The 19,646-nt window shown below is 41.5% G+C and overlaps 3 protein-coding genes across 5 annotated transcripts in view; 2 read left to right on the forward strand and 1 right to left on the reverse strand.

Annotated features, from left to right (window-relative positions):
• The window catches only part of TMEM163 (transmembrane protein 163), a 98,665-nt gene extending 94,855 nt beyond the window's left edge, over positions 1-3,810 (forward strand). For both annotated transcript variants that reach the window (XM_062606230.1, XM_062606238.1), the window contains 2 exons: positions 1,109-1,250; positions 2,651-3,810. In XM_062606230.1, coding sequence (XP_062462214.1) covers positions 1,109-1,250; positions 2,651-2,711 — 203 coding nt within the window. In that variant the 3' untranslated portion in view covers positions 2,712-3,810. The remainder of the gene's footprint in view (positions 1-1,108; positions 1,251-2,650) is intronic.
• The window catches only part of ZRANB3 (zinc finger RANBP2-type containing 3), a 494,211-nt gene that overhangs the window by 266,804 nt on the left and 207,761 nt on the right, over positions 1-19,646 (forward strand). The window lies entirely within an intron of this gene.
• Positions 13,846-19,646, reverse strand: part of MGAT5 (alpha-1,6-mannosylglycoprotein 6-beta-N-acetylglucosaminyltransferase) — a 129,300-nt gene continuing 123,499 nt past the window's right edge. For both annotated transcript variants that reach the window (XM_062606009.1, XM_062606014.1), the window contains exons 16-17: positions 19,375-19,532; positions 13,846-17,644 (exon numbers count right to left, since the gene is read on the reverse strand). In XM_062606009.1, the coding sequence (XP_062461993.1) occupies positions 17,446-17,644; positions 19,375-19,532 (357 nt within the window). In that variant the 3' untranslated portion in view covers positions 13,846-17,445. The remainder of the gene's footprint in view (positions 17,645-19,374; positions 19,533-19,646) is intronic.

Genomic DNA, 19,646 nt, shown 5'->3' on the forward strand with positions numbered 1-19,646 from the left:
AAGGAAATCTAAAAGTACGTTCATAAAAATGCCAATAATAGGTAGGAAGCTCCTGTGATGTGTCTAAGGCATAAATGGAAAATATTCCTAGGATTATTCTGTATGTCTTCCCTAATGCAATGAGCAGTGTATGCAGCTCTAAGCTGTAGTGCCAATTACATGTAAGTAAATATATGGAATGGGCTAAGAAGCTTCAAGAAAAGGTCTTTGAAATGCTACTGTGCAAAACCATTTTCCTTTTCATGAGCTCCTGGCATACTGGACTTGTTTGTTTGCTCCTTTTCAGAGAAAGTGTGAGCATTTGGGTACTTTACCAAGTGGCCTTTGAAGGTCAAACTGTGGATATTTGCCCATGCAGCAATACTAATAAGTTATGAAAATGTTCTTTGGAGGATAACATGGCTACAGCAGGCATACTCAGGGCTGCAGTCAGCCAGTCCCTCTGTCACAGCTCAGAGATGCTTTGTTCATTACAATAAGTGAGATGTCTCTACAAAAAGAGGTAAGCGCTTGACTGTCAGAGTCAACATGGAGCAGGTCCAGTATTTTGAGGGAATATTGCTGTTTGGAAAATTGGCATCAAGAGGAGAAAGCATCTTGAAATAAACAGCAGCTAGAAGTTGGATCTGTAACTAAACAGAGAATTGGGACTAATGAAATCAAGATGGGCACTAACAGGTTTAACAGAATCAGAGGAGGGTTTAGGTTGGAAGGGTCCTTCAAGATCATCTAGTTCTAAGCCACTGCCATGGGCAGGGACAGCTCTCACTAGATCCGGTTGCTCAAAGCCCCATCTAATTAATGTAAAGTTGTTTATATCCACCAGAATAAGTGTTCTTAAACACTGGTCTGACACTGACCGTTCTGTGTTTGATTTGTTGAAATGAAGGTGGCAGCAGAGACCTCTGGGTAACTGCATGTGAACGAATTGCACTGCTGCAAAAGGTGCCACTGTGTAACCTCTCCCAAGGGTCTGTGCCCTTCTCTGGTGGCATGGGTATAATAACGCCTTGTCTCCCTACAGACTACTTTCACTTAGGTGAGATGGTTAAAGCAAATTTCTTGAGATTCAGTTCTTTATTTAACTATTTGTTTTTTCCCCTTCTAGGTTTCAACTCTCTTGTAGGTGGAATAATGGGATTTTCCATCCTTCTTAGTGCAGAAGTTTTTAAACATAATTCTTCTGTCTGGTATCTGGATGGCAGTATAGGAGTTTTAATTGGACTTACAATATTTGCCTATGGAATCAAGTGAGTATCTCCTGATAGCACGTATTTCAGTATGTACGGCAGATGGGCTGTCTCTTTAGGGTGATTAAGCCATAGCTCTTAAAGGCTTATATAACTCCAGTAAAATCAGTTGCTGGAATTTGTTAGACTTGTGGCCAATGCTGAAGCAAAGTGTATGGAAAGGGATAAAAGACTGTGTCTCACATCTATTGGAAAGAAGCTAGGGCTTAAAAAGGAATCTGAGTACTTTTAGAAGACTTTTGTATACCTGGATTTGGAAATACAAGGTTTGAAACATTTGAAAAATAACCCTGAATCTTGGATTAAGTCAATCCCTGTTGCTTTTATGGAACATTTCTAAGTGCTGGTTTTTTTTCCAGATACAGTTTGGATTAGAAGGAAGGTGGCCCAAGTTTAAAGAATGATGTTGCTAGTGGTTTCCATCCTAGCCTTACCCTATAGTAACTTCTGAAGTGAACATTAGCCAGTCGTGTTTCAAATGTTGTTTCCATTGAATTTTAAGGTGTTTTTTTTTTTCTGATTCATGACACCAGAAATAGAATAAAATCAAATTAAACTCTGCTATGTGCTTCATTGCTGCCACAGTTTCCCTTGGCTGCATGGAATATAACAAAGGGTTTTTGCATTTTATCCCCCTTTCTGCCGTAAGAAAAAGAGGGAGATGTAGCATCTTAGTTAATTGGAATTGTGCCTGTTGAGAAGCAGACCTTGGCCAGGCTGCAGGAAGCCGTCACCTGGAAGCTGTGTGGGCTTTTTTTAAACTTGGAAAATTAAATTACCATTTAATGGGGAATACCATTCTTGGAAAAATCCCTATAATTACTATTTCCATTATAAAATTTACTGAAAAATGTAGAGGCAAATCCATACAAAACTATAAATATACCAAACAGCATCAGAAACATTGAAAGTCATGCTACACACATGCCATCAGTCTGCATGACAGCACACTGAGCCAGTGTGTCACCAAGACACAATGAATGCTGATGAAGGGCTAAACTGAACTCTGTCTGTGAAACTACTGCAATTCTCCTCTTCTGTTAGACCCCTTCCTCCCGCATCCTCCTGTGCTGCAGGTTGCTCTAGCAGCCCCTGGCCCACTAATCCCACCATGGCTTCTCCAGCCCCGAGTGACCACAACAGTGTATCTCATTTTTCAGTGCAGCTCTGCAGCCAAGCTTCCCGAAGGAGAGCCCTGCTCCACACAGTTTGTGTTACACACCCTTTCATGCAGTATTAATTGCAGGGTGGGATTAATTCTGATCAGGAGAAAGCAAGAGAAGGCTGTTAGAACATCAATTAACTCATAACATAAATTAGTATTTATAAGTAAAGAGAACACCCCTGTTCCAGGGCTTCCCAGTGTCTCTGCACCAACATTCTTGTGCTTTCCTCTGCAGGCTGCTTATCGATATGGTACCCCGTGTAAGGCAAACACGCCATTATGAAATGTTTGAGTGAAGATGACACCCTCTCCTCTGTAAGGACTGTAGAACTACAGCATTGTACATTTTGGCAAGTGGTGCCAATAGTATTTTACTAAATATGGAGTTTGTTTCCCGTGGTCTGGTTTTGTTGAAGTTTGTTTTAATGGGAAATTTCTCTGTAAAACTGGCAGATGTGCACACTGCTTGCAATTCAGCAAAACAGCAGCAGCATTATTTTTTTTTCAAGTATGCTCTTGATCCCTGTGACAATAGAAAACATTCAGTTTGCAGTTTTAACCCAGCTGCCATGTTGTATATTCTGGAGTGAAAGTGTTCTTAATGGTGTGATAAGCCTGTGGGTAAAGAAGTGACAGTTTCAGATCTTGTTTTTTCTGGGTTGTTCCCTGCCACCCTCTGGCCTGTATTTTCCCAAACACATGCTGTAACAGAAGTACAATCCTTGCTAACCTCTTCAGCTAACTGAGTATCCTACATAGAGTCTGGACATTGCGAGCTGTGTTGCTTTAAACACTTAAGTAGCTACTTCCTCCCTCCCTTTCCAACAGATACACAGAAAGAGCAGGTACGAACCTTTCTGTGACCAGAGAGATACTACTGCATTTTAATCCTAAATTAAGTGAAACTATGCCTCTACAATTTAAATTCTGTTTTTTTCTTAACAAGACACTGTTCATAGCTTTGCATGGACCAAACAAGCACACACAGTATTACTGTTGAGACCAAAGCCAAAAAAGTCATGCAAAGAAGAGGAACTGCTTGAGAAATGGGATTTTCACCTTCTATTACACTATATGCAGATGTACCAGCGTGTGTGACTTTGTGGTTGCTCTGTAGTCTGACGATGGCACACCAGTGGCTCAATCTTGTGGTGAGATACAGATCTACTTAATAGATTTAGATTGTCCTGTAAAGTGTTGCTCACCTTCCATCACACATCTTATATATTACTTAATAGCAGGTTAAATTATTAAAGAATCTTGATGTATGATCAATAATACTGGTATCTATTTTATACAGTATCTGCAACTAACATTTGAAAACTATTTCCAGAATGTATCATAGAACAAAGTCTTCCTGTATAGCAGCCTATTAAAGTGGATTCTCTGGCTATATCCCTTTTCTCTTCATTTTGTGTATTCCAGGTTGGTTTTCACAATACAGAACCACTATTGTTGCTTCTGTTTAGCACAGGTGGATAGAAACTAGTTTGAAAAGGACCATGGTAAGTAGCCAAGTAAGTAGCTAGAAATGGGCATTTCTAGCTACACAACAATGGACTACACAAACTAGAGTAAATGTACAAGTAGAAGGTTCAGTGTTTGAAGTACAGTGGGGACACTCATTACAATGCTGTTTTCACTGGCGCCTTGTGCTGCTTAATACGTCATATGTCACTTACTAAGTTCTCAGCCGGATACTTAAGGCTCTCTAGTAACAGCCAACTCCAAATGATGTGTGTAGGAAGGGACCACCCAAAGGTTTCCCTGACCTCACAGCACCTCTATGAGGTGCACAAAATTGAAAGATGATGCTCAGTTTCACTTGAAACAGAAAATTCCCAGTGAAAGGGATTTTTCCTGCTGCTACAGTTTGTTTACACATATTTTAGATCAATTAAGTTTGTATAACTATTTGTATGCAAGCTTTATAATGTTATCGCTGTCAGTACTGATGCTGCTTGTGCCTTGCTGTCGCAGGATGATGTTAGAGATCATCAGGTCTTTCAACAAACAGTAAGATGAACATAAGCACAACGCCTGACAACACAAAGGAGCTACTTCATAAATGCATTCAGTGAGGACTTCAGGAGGACTGTAAAGTATAGGAGTCATCGCTGTACACATCACAGGTGGATTTTTAAAAGTAAAATACTACCCCAAGACCCTTTCTTCCTACACATGTTCCTAACTTGTTACGCTTTTGCTTAGTCCTGATATTTTCCCATTACACTTCCTCTCTAACTCATAGTTCCATGAAGTGAACTGTGGAGCAGGTATTTCCACACTGATTATCTAGCTTTTGTCAGGCATCATGTAGGGATAGCACAAAGGGGAAGGAACAGCTTCAAACTGAGAGGGTAGATTTAGATTAGGTACTAGGAAGAAATTATTTACTGTGAGGTAAACTGGCACAGGTTGCCCAGAGAAGTTGTGGCTGCCTCATCTCTGGAAGTGTTCAAGGTCAGGTTTGATGTGGCTTGGAGCAACCTGGTCTAGTAGAAGGTGTCCCTGCCCATGGCAGGGGGGTTGGAACCAGATGGTCTTGAATGTCCCTTCCAACTCTAACTATTCTATGATTCTATGACCTTCAGCCACAGAATCATAGAACCAGAGCCTGAATGTAGCTGTATTAGCCATGTTATGGTTTTGTTAGTACCATTTACCCTGTTCCACAGTTCCAGGGGCTTTACTACTTCCCCAGCCCTTTTGCTAGTTTGTGAGAATGACACTTGAGATCTACTAAAAGTGCTGCTTTGCAAGGCCATGCACACCAGCAACCTGTTTGTGGCTTGGATTTCTGAAGGGAAATGAGGAGGTGCACTTGGACGTGGCAAGATACTTACCTCTTGATACAACCTTTGCCACACAGAAGTCCTAGGCCATTGGAAGTATGTATGACATTCAACCAACACACAGCTCTAGCATTAAATAATTCTGTTAAAATGCTGAGTGTAAATAGGAGCACAGGACTTCGCAGATGTGTTCATGCATGAAACAAAGCTAAGCACTGAGTAGATGACACTTCTTCCTGCAACTCTGGAATGCTCTGAGAAGCTTGTAAGTACAAACACCAGCTGTGTAGCCTTTGAAAAGGAGACGTGGTTAAACAAGTTAATCATACTTTTTCTTGTCAGATAATTTAAACCAATTGCAGAAGCTTTCAGTTACCACAGGTGCCTCAAAGCACTTCTGATATTGGCAGGTAAATACAAGAAAATAACCATTATTTCCTGGGTCTTTTTTTTTAAGTATTACAAGTATTTCTTGTAATACTTAAAAAAAGACCCAGGAAATAATGGTACTCAGAAATGAAAGCAAATACATGCCGATAAAGCCAGCTGGCATCAAGGAGCTTTGTACGGAACATGACAATAGAAGAGAAAATAACTGCTCACCCAATTTACTGAGAGACTCTGCTCTAGCCAACCACCCTCAGTTTCTATATTAGTTTCCTTTATTAAACGTCTGAGCCAGTCAATTTTTCTAATGGTGCTATAACGAGTGTGCTTCCACGCTTCCAGCTAAGCTAAGCAAGGGTGGACTTTTCAAAAGCTGGACTAGCTCAAAGCAGTCTGACTAATCACCTGAAACTTGGCACTGGCCAGCATAATACTTAGTTTGGTGATCACAGGCCACCTGAGGTTGTCAGCACTGCCAGGCCCTCTTTGTTGTGCACAGGATACATGGAAGGAGCCCCAGTGTTCCTACAAGGACCAGCTCTGGCCAGCATAGAGCCTGCAAACTGACACTGTAGTAAAGTCTGGCCAAACTCAGAAGTGCAAATTAATCCCTGAAAGTGACTATAAATCTGAGCAGATGTTTTACATTTGGCCATATTGTTCAGCAGAGGAAGCTATCAAAACCTCTCACAGTAAGGATTACACCAGCTGCAGTCTTGAATCCCAAGCCCTGCCCCACATGCAGGTTTATTTTAGTAATGGCAAATGATAATCCACTTATAGCTAAAAGACAGATAGTTTTGAACCCAGATTGTCATCCAGAAATCATGAGACTTAACATCCCTTGCAGATTTAGTCCCATTTTACCTGTAGCAGTAGTAGGCAAACTATGAAATAAACATTATTCAACCATCCTGGAAAAATGGAGCCTCCAGAGTAGCTCCTTGCAGAAAATAGTCCATGAATTGATTTGAAGCAAAAACCGCAGATCAGAAGCTCCTCAGACGTGGGCAGATTCAGCTCTAGGTATACCTGCATCAGGGAGTATGCCCTAGGGAGCTCATCACTAGTAATGCCACCCACATTTCTGCAACCCCAGCTGCCCAGGAATAAAGGGTCAACATTTCTGGTACTCTTCTTTGTGGGCCAGCTCATGGAGATGCAGTCACTAGACTACTCTATTAATAGAATAGTTTGGGTTGGAAGGGACCTTTAAAGGTCATCTAGTCTGTCTATTAAGCCTTAATAATACACAAAGCAAGAATGTTTGTTCCTAACATGGCATTTTTCTCAGTCAAATTTATACTCAAGAAATAAATGTCTTTTCTGCCAATTTTCTTTTGAAGTCTCTGAGCGTGGCGTATTACACAGAAGGCCATGATAGCAGCAAGCTGCCTCTGCAGCACCAGAGATAAGGAACCACTGAAGCTGCTTGACCAGAGATTATCCCTGGGGTGCAGGGACTTGTGTTGATGCTTCAATCAGAGTCTGCACGTAGGAAAGTGTTCTGCTGTGCTGGCAGCACCCATCATTTCTCACCACCGCTTCCAGGAGTCAGCTGTAGCCTGCACTAGGTGCCTTGCCACCAAGTGGTGCTGCAACAAAGCCCATAGCTGAGCCTGGCCTGTGTTTACAGTAACTAGGCAGGAGTAGCCCATAAAAACACATTCCTGTGGCCTGGCGTCGGGGTCCAGGTTACGCAATTGGAGAGCGTAATTAAATCAAATAGCAGGCAACCCAGGGATATTTCCCTCTCCTGTTCCTCCCAAGTTTGGGAGCTGATGTTTTCCTTTCAGCCACAAGACCAGTATTAGAGGCAGCCCTGAAGAGTTCCTGAATTTCACCTATTTACTGTGCAGTTACCCACCGCAGTGAGCTCACCTACAGCAGCTCAGGAGAACCCCCGTATGCGGGTCCCACGTGGGCTGACACCAGCATCACCAACCAACCATTCGGGTGCAGGGAGGCTGACAGCACGGTCTGTCCAAAGCCTCTAAAGAAGGGATGCTCTTCCAAATTACTGTGGCAAGTAAGTAGGAAACATCCCATTTTGTCACCCAACACCACTGCCACCAACCCCAGTGTCCTGAACGTGCCCTTTAATGACAAAGGTCTTACTGGATTGTTACCTGTCACCTCTCTGCACAGCAATGAGTGGAGTGAAGGCAACACCTACTCTGAACTGTCTGAGTGACAAGGAACGCCAATTTCCTTTTACTGGGGCAGACCCATCAATCAGAATCCAACCCTGCAGTGCAGCCTTGGGCAAATCACATTGATTCCTCCCTCCTGTGGAGGTGGGGAGGTAAGGAAAGCCAGCGGGGGTCTTTGGGGAGTTGGCAGCTTTCACTTCAAAGATCTACTGTGCTGTTACTTACACAGTTGTTGCTGAAACGCTGGCGACTCAAGGTAGTATTACTGTTTCAGAGTGTTTGTCCAGTGCTTTTTTTGAAGTTTCCCTTCTCACGGACATACACGAGGCCAGGGCTCCTCTGAGGGCTGCAGCAAGTCTCCTGGGAGGAAAGGCTGCCGAGCCAAGGGTCCGCAAGACAAAGCAGGACATACACTGAAATTTCACAGCTGGAGTCTGTTGGGTGCAAACAACACGCCATTTCTTTCACAACAATGATTTACCACCAGGATTTCAGTTAATGAGAATCTCCATAATCAGTAAAATAAAATGTGCAAGTCCTGACAAGCATAAACATCAATATGGGGCATTGCAGGGCGGTAAATGGGGCTGTGCCATCCCTTGCACACCGACAAGGAAATGTCAGCGCGAGGAGAGGCTTCTTAGAGCCACAGAAGCCAAGTCCCAGCAAAATGTTTCCATCTGTGGACTCTCTCCCAGATGGTGTTTGACTAAACACAGTCAAAGTGTGTGAGAGTTGAAGTATTTAGTATTGAAGCTCCCCCAACGATCTTTCCAATACAGCTGCATGGTGTGTGTGGTTTTTTATTCCAAGTTCCAATTTTTATACATTCTTCTTCCATTATGTGACTGCAGCACAGCCCACATCTGACTCTAGCTACTCACCATTTTACAGATGTCTCCTTATAATGTCAGCAATGAACAACAATTAGGGAATGAAACAGGAAGGAAAACATTTCCAAAAATAACCAGAACAGGGGGCTGAACGAGCAGTGTCCTGTAGGAAACATTTGGGAATTGGGGTGTGTTGATGAGCAACACAGGACAACAAAACTTTCACCATTTCAATCTGAGGTGATGTATGCCAAGGAAATACCCACAAAAATGGGCGACTGATGAAACATATTCATGTACTTTCCCTCACTGAAACAGCAATACAAGGCTCTTGTAGAAGCAATGTAGCAGAGAGCCACTGTGTGTAGCTACAATGCTCTAAACTCCTGAATTCTGGCCAGTGACCAGACTAGGCAGCTGACTAGCCAAAGCCAAGTCAAAAACATCCTCCCAACCTGCAGACACTTTACCTTCCCACTTCAGTCTGACCCTGTTATTTACACTATTACTTTACCAGTGTTGGTGTGTCATCAACCAGGACAGGGAAAATAAAAAAGATCCCAAGTTGATAGTGACCGGCTTCTGTTCCATTCAGATTTTACATGACTTGGTTATGTGTGGCCACATTAAAGAAAACCAACCTCCACACAACAAACTTGGGAAGAGGCATTGTAGGAAGCGAGCAGTTGCTTCTCTCCAGTGCAGTTTTCAAAGTACATAGCAACTGTGCTACAAATGGGCATTTTTCAAACAGACAAAAAAGAGCCAGTCTGCATTTTGGTTTTTGGCTGGTTTGGTTATTTTACTATTTGTTTTACTACCGCATACTGCTCCCACGCTAATTGTTCTGTTACCCCCCAAACCTCTGACCATTGCTGGCAGAAGCTGACAACAGCAAACCCTTCCCTCAGGCTCAGCTGGGCTAGCAAAAACTGAGGCGGGAGAAAGAGCCTTTTGGCAGAATTGGCAGAGTGAAGTCACCTGGCAGCGCCCTGTAAGGAGCTTCACTGGCTATTTCTATTGTACATCTTTTCTGATAGATGTGCTTGCAACCTCCAAGGTGATTTAAGGCAGCACTTTTCAAGTGCACTGAACACCCGCTCCACTCCCCCCCGGCACAAGTTACCATCTCTCAGATGATTTTGGTGGACAGACCTTCCAGGGCCTCTCTCAGGTGGTGGCTCCAGCTGCCGAAACCTCAACCTGTCGCACGAGTGATGCCGACTGAAGGAAGGCAGGCACGGAGTCCCAAATTTCATGCTTGAACTCGTGTCCCATATGCAAGTATTTTGTAAGCCATCCAAGCCTTTTGCATTTAAACTTGGATCTTGAAAGACAACACCCTCTAAAGATGTTATTTTACCACAACATAGCTTTTATTTTTGAACTCCATGGTGTATTGCAGCAGTTAGTCTTGTATATCTGTGTGCCAATGGGTAATTCCACAGTCTTCCTTGGGTGCTGGAAACGTCTAGAAAACCAAGAATTGCTACCTACTGCTGTGACAAATCTGCCCTCTACAAGGAAGCTTGAATCTATCCATTATCCTACATGGGTTTAAAGCAAAAAGACAATTACTTACCTGTTGTCCTTATGGCCAAGGTCACAAGTGTCAGCCACCAACACAAACGCCCGGCTGCAGAATTGCAAGGACAAGCCACAGGAATGCAATTTTGGATCAATGGCAGCTCACGGACTTCCCATATAAGCACAAAGCAATCATCAATCCAAATCGCACAAGAAAAAGGTTTATTGAAAAATAAAGTTCTCCCTAGTTTTTCTTCTACAACAGTGAAAACAAAGCATTTTTTCTATGCCGTTAAAGTACAGACATTTACTCTTCTAGAAAAAAAAAAGTAAATGAAAACCTTCCCATCCTATTGAACCCCAGGAACATGATGGTATCTGAACCACTGTGTGCTGTTCTTTCTGAATTAAACTGCTTGAACGTAATATACTGGAACACCACCATTTAAATAAAACACAGAATTGACCTTTCAGGAGAGAACTCAAACCAAACACACATAGCACCGGCCTGATCCTGAAGTTCTCATGTACGTATAAAAACTCTGTCTCCAGATCATCATGTGCAAAAAGCAGCAATCTTTTGTTTTTTACAGATTTCAGTAGTTGGTTTGGTTTTTTTCCCCTAATTTACAGTGCTGCAGAGATTATTCAGATTCTGACCCCTTCACCCATGGAGAGAGAAAGTTTCCTCCAGGGAATGATCCAGACCAGAAAGAGCTGCCCCAAACTGTCCTCTGCCCTTCCCTTTCCCTCTGCAGCCCTCAGATGAGCAACCTCAGGGGGATCAACTTCTGCAGGCTCAAGTTAGCTTTGTATATATTCCCTTATATTTTTCTTTTAGCTCTCTTAGAATCTTCAGGGTAATTTTTCTGATGAAATTCACTGTTTCCTTTGGTAAAACCTGCCATTTCCTCCTCCTCTGCTGTATTCCTCTGCAAATAAAGCAAATAAACCCACAGCCTCTTAAAAAAGGTCTTTGCTGTCACTCTACTGCAACAGACCCATTAATGAATGTAACAAATTAGTTATGGGTATAACCCTATTAAAATTAATTGCCTTCACACAGCAATTTAACTTGATTTATTGTGTTCCTATTTGATACCTTGAACTACTTTGCAGCTGCTGGAATCCAAGCCAGGATGTGTTGCATGCCTTTTGCCAAGTGCATGGATGGCTCCATAAACGCCATAGCCTTATTTACATGCTCTCCTTAAAGCCAAAGATTTTGCTGGCTCCTGCAAGACCAAGCTGGCCCCGATTGGAGCAGCACTGGCCAAGGGCTGGTATTTGCAGGCACGACAGCACAGTGCCAACACAGATGGATCTTCCCATACAGAAGAGGAGCCACATGTTAACATGCTGTAAAATGCGAGAACAGCAAGGTCTGTGGTGCTTCAGCTCTGTGAGTCCCTACACAAGGTGACAAATTCTGCTCCCATACACTGTCCGTGAAAGTTAAAGGGCACCTGGCCCAGACCCCCCAGAGAGAAGGGTGTTACCTGAATTTTCCTAAAGCAGTTTCTGTGTGTGGAAGGTGGAGTTACTACTCATTTTACTGAAACTTTGAGGACCTGATTTTATTGACCCATTTAATAAACAAATGGCTCAGTGCTGTTGAGAGAGGTCTGCTGAACTAGAACATGCTATTGTATGGTCAGAACTACATAAATATGCAAAGGATTACACTACAAGATACATTGGCAAGAGTTGCACTTTGTTGTTTTGCCCTGGAAGAAAGAACATGAATGATGCCTCCCATCTGGGGCATTCTGGGGTTCAGCTGCTAGTATTTTCAACACATTCCCACAGTAAACATTTCACACTGGATACACGGAGTCTGGTCTTTACACATTCCATTTAAATCGGAAATTACAAACTCGTTTTAAAAAACCCTCTAGATCTGCTTAAAACTATGAAGATGGGATTTAAGTCACTGCCCATAAACTGGCATGTTTCGATGTTACACTTACAGCAATATTATTAAAGCGTATCTCAATGCAGTTGTGTCTGTCCCTGGCCTTTTCAGCTTGAACAAAAGCATATGCCTGTCAGGGCAATCTCAGAAACTTGGACCCCCCGAAAACTACAAATGGAAAGAGATCACAAGTAAAAAAGTTGAAGGCATAGCAGCTGTAGCATGAATGTCCCAAAGAAATAGCCATGCCAAAACATTAGCACCCCCAGAAAACAGCCTGTGAAACTGGAAAGGCTCTTTAAAAATAAACCAACAAATACCACAAACAAACAACACCCACCCCCCCAACTCCAAACTGTGCACTGAACAGCTATTTAACCAGGTTTTCACCTGATACTTTAACAGTAAGTAACATCAACTTAGTCAAATGACACATGCTGCAACAGCAAACAAAGCTGGCTGCTGATAGGTGCACAACAGACACTGCAAGTATTTGGTCTTGTAAGATACACTGCTTTGTACTAAAAAGGGAGAGATGTTTTCTTAATTAACAGAGGAGTTCTGCTATCACTGAAGCCACCAGTGGGAGTCATGAAGTTAATTAGACCTGGATGAGATTCCATCCAGCCTGATCCATGCCATTTAATTTATTTTACCAGCAAAATCTGGTCCTAAAATGCACCATGAGCAGAACAAACACCTGAGAAAGCAATTTGGAGTTTGTTTACATGAGAAGCGCTGCATACTCATAAATCATCTTTGTAATTTAGATGGGCCACTCACTTTTGCGAGGGAAGGGCATGTCTTTCCCGTCAAGGATAAACCAAGGACTTTGACTAGCATTATAAAGGACAGTAGTACAGTGTGATTAAGTGAGGAGAGAAGCCATCGGCTAACAACATGATTTGTGGCTGATGCCAACAGAAACTCTCAGAAATTCTGAATGCTTGTCACTAAGCAAGTTACAAAAGCTGGCACAGGCAGTTGGGAGCAAAGCTGAGTGTGGAAGACACTGAGTCCTGGGTCTCTCCACAGCCTCATCAACTGAAACCTGAGCAGCAATTACTGTACAAAACACTCTTCTTGCAGAAAAGCAGTAGTATTAAAAAGAAAACCATCTGCAACAAGCAGAATATCCAGAGTTCCCTCTGCACTAAGAGCTGTATCACAAAACGACTGTATTCTGGTAGCACCAGGAATCACCCCACGCACTTCTATGTCTTTATCAAAAACCTAATACCTTGAGCACTTTAACGCAGATCTCCAATTTTCCTTCCGATCAAATCAGATATGGCTGTTTCTAGACGTTTTCTGTTAGCAGTGTCTCCTCGGGGAATGTAACAGCTTTAGCTTGCCCTCTGGTCATTAAACAGACAACCCATCCCAGCAGGAGCTCTTGTGTCAAATTACATAGTAAAGGGACTTTTGCGTGCTGAAGCGACGTTTAGCAAGTATTAATAAAGTTGTACTATCTTTTATGTTATAAACCCTTACCTTATGCTTCTAGAACAGATTTCTCCACTACTTAAAAACATTCTGAATTCATACCACTAAGTTGTAAAGTCATCAAGCACTATTTTTACCTGTCATTAGTGTTCCATTATACTTGTTCAGACAGCATCCGTATTCCAAACACTCATTCAAACCCCAAAGAAAGTAAAAGGCACATAAACATTAAATATCTGTAGGAGAAACATAATCTGATATAAACAAGCAAATGCACTGCTGCAACTATAAATTAAAAAAAGAAACATAGAAACTAAGCAAAAAAAAAAAGCAAAAAGCAACTCTATTTATACATGTGCAAATCAACTTGCATATATGAAATAAATGAGGTTTTTATTGGCATTTTCAAACAGTGTGTATTTACCAACTTTACCTTTCAAAGGCAAGCCTTTTCTGTTAATTTTAATAAATATGTAAATGCTTCTCTCAAGTTTTCTAATCTCATAGGAACAAGATTTCTGAAAACAACTCAGGTCACATACAAAAATACAAAGTTTTAAAACAAAGAATGTCTTGATATGAGAGATATGTTTAAAAGCTTGGAAAATGGTTTTATATTCAACTTTTGATATTTTTTTTCCCCTCAATCACTGATCAATATATTCAAATGCAAGTCATGCAAGAACCTGATTTCTGACGAAAGGAAGCTAGAAGCTTTACTGTCCGACTGAAAAACAGCAGCACAGTCCCATCTCTAATATCCTTAAGTGCAAGAATTGGACTACACTTAATTCTTTAATTAGGAAAGAAAATAGTTATGGAACTCAGACAGGAGGCTGCCCTCTATCCCGAAATGTGGATATATATTATACAGTTTAGTAAATCATTCAAACTTTTATATAGTCTGACATGGATACGCCTGAGTGCTTATCAATGTGTGAACAAACACTGCGGTGTGTGATGGGGGAGTGCTGTATCAGGCTTAGACAGTGCTGTTTACAAAGTTTATGTGCTTACACTTCTCATAGGATAGTCTCCTCTTACAGAAATTTAGACTGAAGCTGTCTTCAGAAAAGTAACACTTTTCTGAAAAGAGAGTTTAAAATTATTCATAGAGCCCTATCAAATTACAGGTCTTGATTCTTTTTTAAGATTAATGAGTCTTCTCTATAGATTCCAGTGGAAATAGGATGAGACCCATCTGATTACGAAGCCAGTTTAGATGCTCTGTCCCTAGCTGAAATGCAAGAGGCATTGATGCTTGCTACTTCCTTTTTGCCAGTACACAGTTAATTCACTTTAGTAGACTAGAAACAGTGCTACAGCATGAAAGAAACAGCTTACAACAGACTCTCCCTGCTGTGGTAAAGGCAAATGTAGCACTGAGCAAAGCACTAGACCAGAAAATCTTAAAAATACACAAACCCTTCCATCTTTAAAGGTTCAGAGGCAAAACAAAATGCAGTAGGCCACGTGGACCATACAGTGTGTGTGTGTGGGAAACAAGCATATATGTATTTACAGCAAAGAATCATACTACAGCAAAAACTAAGGGTCTTGCATTCTTTAAGCGTGCACCTACAACTCTTTGTTCCTGATGTACTTCGGTGCTCTCTCATTCCAAACTAAATTCCTGCCTGAAGAACCTCAGGCTGAACAGGTAATGGCAAGTTCTGCTGTTGCCTTTACTTTCAGCACCAAGTGTATATATATATATATATATATATATATATACTGTGATAGTCCGGATGTTCCAGTTGAGCAAATATGCACAGGTATGTGGGGAGTATTTTATATAAACACAAAGTGAATTGTTGCACCTGTTCAGACTGATTTCCAATTCTCCTCCCCCAGCTTTACCAGGGTATTAAAACTGGTGCATATGACATTTGTGCTGACTGAAGCAAATGCTGAGCTATGGTAACAGTAAGGATTTCTGTATTTGTTGGTTTTCTTTTCATGCAAAAAGTTTGCCACCCATTATAGCACCAGCTGTTCTGTTTCTGGAAAATGACTCTAAAATACAGCAGATTTTATCATCATCACAACCCAGTTATGGGTGACCCTGCTCTTCACCAGCTCCCACGTATCTTTTTTGGATACTCGACAGTCTCTCAGGATTAAGATACTGTGTAGTCCACAGCAATGTGACGGGATGTAACAGGGAAACTGAGTGCTGACATAGGAAAGAAAAAGCTTGGAAAGCTAATACAATGCTTTTAAATTGAAAATTTAAATACATATACTGTTCTGTTCTCCTGTGTGGAGAATTTATCTGCAATGAAAGAGCATTTCCCTTGCTTGGTCTTTGGTAGGTCAAGAGATACATTGATATTCACACACAGGTAATGAATGCTGGTTACAAGAAAAATCTGAACCAACCAGATACATCCAAGAAAGGAAAACTCAGAAAGTATCCATGCATGTCACTATTACCTGGTTATGCTTGTTGATCTTTATGGAAAACCCCTTCACATTGATATGAAGTTTTTTTCCTGCATGGTCAAAGCATGTCCAAATTGTAAACCTGCAGACTATGACTGCTTTCAAAATATAATGCAGGTTTGTTTCTCTCTAATTTTAGCATGTAATTTCCTGACTACAAATGGTGCTGTCAAGCATGCCACCTTCTGCTGAAAGTAACAAAAATTACCTCTAAGAACCATGACAGTTCAGAAGAGTTAACTTGCTGCTCTAAAGCAAATGAAGTTTGATTTGAATTCCAAACTCTTGAATTGTTTTATTCTAAATTTGTAACTGGTGTGCCTGCTTAAAAAAAGAAAAGGAAAAAAAACCCCAACAAACCAGAAACGCCTCCCAAACCAGAAAAACAAAGAACCCATGAGACTGATCAATGCTTTTCTTAGCAGTTGTTTGTCTCCTCCTACTTGATCTTCAGAAAAGATTTCTCTTTAAAACCTAGCTAGTTATGAAGACATTTTACATTTCTACCATACAATAATTATAGTTAGCTTAGTTTAACCTTTCTATGTCATTCAGCAACACTTTTAACTACTGGAAGCCATAGCAGACTGAGGCTCTAATGATAATATTGCTCCAATGATGCTGAATACTTTTTGCTTCACACAGTATTTCTAGTAGACAGACTATAACGGAAGCATGGGCAAATTCCAAGGATTACTCTCTAAGTGGGACCAGTAAACTGTGACGAGTCCATTCCCAAAATGGCAGTATGTTTGTGTAGCTTTTTCACACTGAGGAATGCCACAACTGTAGTCAGTTGTCAAGTCACTGAGATGTGTCAGACGCTGGCAACTGCTTGTTTGCTCATTCATGATACTCTCGGATTAGACTGCTCTGATGCAGCAGCTCTGATGTAGACAATGCCTTGTTGTGTACAAAGTTTAAAAAAAAAAAAAAAGAACCGGGCCCAGCTAACCCAAGAACAGGGTACAGGGTTATGAGTCCGAGTTCTTGTGAAGTAAACAACTTCATAGCTGTTCACACTAAAGCAGTACCCAAACCAGTGCACTTAGAATAAAACATCAGTCCTCCTGCCCCTGCACCCCTGCCATCAAGCACACTTTTCTCAATTTTCTACTGGAATGAAGTTGAGATCCTTTAGCTAACCGTGATGGGGGATGGCCTAACTCATTACAAAAATAGAAAACACTTCACCCAAACAACAACAACAAAAAAGAAGTTTGATGGGTCTGGGAATTTTCTACAAACTATTCTGTGCAGTCATCTTCAAATCACTGTAGAACATGAAACTCCTTTCTCTTCACAGCCACATGAAGGAATCTGAAGAGTTGCACTGCAGATGTTCTTATAGGAAAAGAAGATCAGTTAGCTGTTTGTTATGAATCCCTCCTCTCTTAGTAGATGATTCTGCCCAGCAATGATAGCTCTGCCTGCAGCGAAAAACCTGGACAAAAGTGCAGGAAGTAATAAGTAGCTCCTCTCAAAACTACTTACATTTTGTTCTCAACTCAAAAGAAGCTCTGCTGCTGCTATAGGCAGTCTTTACAAAGCGCAACCTGCCCCTTAATATAGTCTCTGCATGGGCAGATTCTTCTGTGCGTGGGGTGGGATCCGGCACAGCTGAACAATAAGAGATCACCCTGGAAAACACAGTGCTTCCTTCTTCCATCAAAAGAAGGGACCAGAATATCATTTGCGGACTCCATGGTAAGACATTCGATATTATGCCTAAAAAGCAAAGCAAATGATCTATATCACTGTGGAGTTTACAGGAGTTCAGTACAGTTTTCGTCCTTCATTGCTAAAACAAAAATAAAATGCTATATTAAATCCTAAATCAAGTACACTTAAGAGTTGCAGATTTCCAGAACACAATTCATTTTTTTCTGCTTGCACGGATTCTCTCTGCAGAGGGCAGTACAGCCTTTGCTGCTTTTCTAAAGACTAATGAAACACGTTAAAAAGGAAAAAAATGCTTTTGACTGTTCCCCAGAGCACAGTACTTAAAATACACCATGGATTTCTAGTAAGACAAAACGAAAGAGTATGAAATCGTGAGATACCCTCATTGATTTCAGCAGGGAAGTCCTGTAGGCGAGCCCCACCATGCGAGGCAGCCCTGGACAGCTCGAGGTGAGGTAGCTCAGCCAAACTATGAAGATGAGGCGATACTACTGTGCAGCAGAAGCTGGTCAGTGTGGGACCTGCTGCTCTGGGGAGCCAGCTAGTGCAGGGCAGCTGAAAACATTAAAATTGCAGTTGCTGTTTTCTGACCACAAAGCTTAAGCACGAGGGTAGCTTCCAGTGGGGGCTTGTTTTTCACTTAGTCTCGAAACACTGGTAGCTTTCAGCATTTAACAGGTTTTTTTTTTTCCACAGAATTATAACGTTGTCTAGACGGCTAGAAAGGAAGCCTGACAAAACTTTTCTATGAACTGCTTCTGAATTCCACTGGGAATTACAATTTTTCAAATCAAATACAAAAATAAAAACATTCTAGAGTTTTATTTAGCAAAAAAGTGGAGATAAAAAACCTAGAAAGCAGATTCCCTAACAGCTATTGGTTGGAGCCCAGCTTTGAGTGCTTTGTTTTCATTCTGAAAGGAACACAGACATATTCCTAAAGAGGCAGCACCTGAAAGCAACATTAATTTCCTTAATGCATAGCTGGTAAGCTTCACAAATTGACACTCCCTTTCATGTGCAAGGGTTTACAGTTCTTTATGTAGGACAATACCAACAAAACGTTTGCAGAAACAGTAACTGCTAACTTCCAGTGAACATAGATGCTTCAATATGGATTTTAATCATGACCAAAGAGGAAGCTCAATAAACAAAAGCAATGCTTTATAAGTGCTATATTTAAAATCATGTAGACAACTGACAGAAATAACACAGTATGTACTGAGTTCTATTTACTGCAACAAAATGCATTTCATTTCTGACCCAGGTGACTGAGCACAACTAGCATTAGCATTCAGAGTCACGTAAGTTCACTAACTCTCAGAAGGATATGGCAAAAGTTGTAGCATAGTGCACCTGCTCAGCCAGGGCTGCACCAGGTCCATCCAAACCCAATTATAGTCCTGGCATCTGGGATCCCCGCAGCACAAGCATCTTTACTCAGCGCAGAAAACCCAACATCAAAGGCTGCCACACAGTGTGCGCACACAGAGATAAGGGGGAAGGAAGAGATGTAAATTTTTGGCCTTGGTTCTGTCTCACTGCAAAAACACAAGCTATGTGGAATGGCAGTCTCAGCACAGCAGTAGCTTCTACCATCCAGTGCTATGAAGGAATGAGAGCTAACCTCACAGCTTGCTGTTGCCAGCCAGCCAGCCAGCACTCCTCTGCCCACCTTCCCTTCTCACAGAATTTGTACACTAAGCTTCATGTGTGGCAAAACCCAGTGCAATAAAACAAGACCAAGTAGTATGTTTGTGCTTTTCAGTACTTACCTAAGTAGGGCTTTGTCCTTGTTGAGATGCTGAAAGAAGGAAGGCTCACAGATGAGCTGGCTTTCCTGACAAACTTGTTTACAGGATTTTCCAGGTTCAGCAATTTTTACTTGAAGGGCACTTAATGGGGGCCACATCACTTGCCCATGACAAAAATCCTGCAGTGACAGATCATATTTTATTATGATGCATCCAGTCCCTTGCAAGTAATTTCTCCCATTAGTAAAATAAGTAGTTATTATCACCCAAACACTCATTTTGCAGCTCTTGTG

This window comes from Pezoporus occidentalis, unplaced genomic scaffold (assembly GCF_034315485.1).
Source record: "Pezoporus occidentalis ecotype Australia unplaced genomic scaffold, CSIRO_AGI_Poc_V1 ctg12, whole genome shotgun sequence".
In the NCBI taxonomy this organism is placed as follows: Eukaryota; Metazoa; Chordata; class Aves; order Psittaciformes; family Psittacidae; genus Pezoporus; species Pezoporus occidentalis.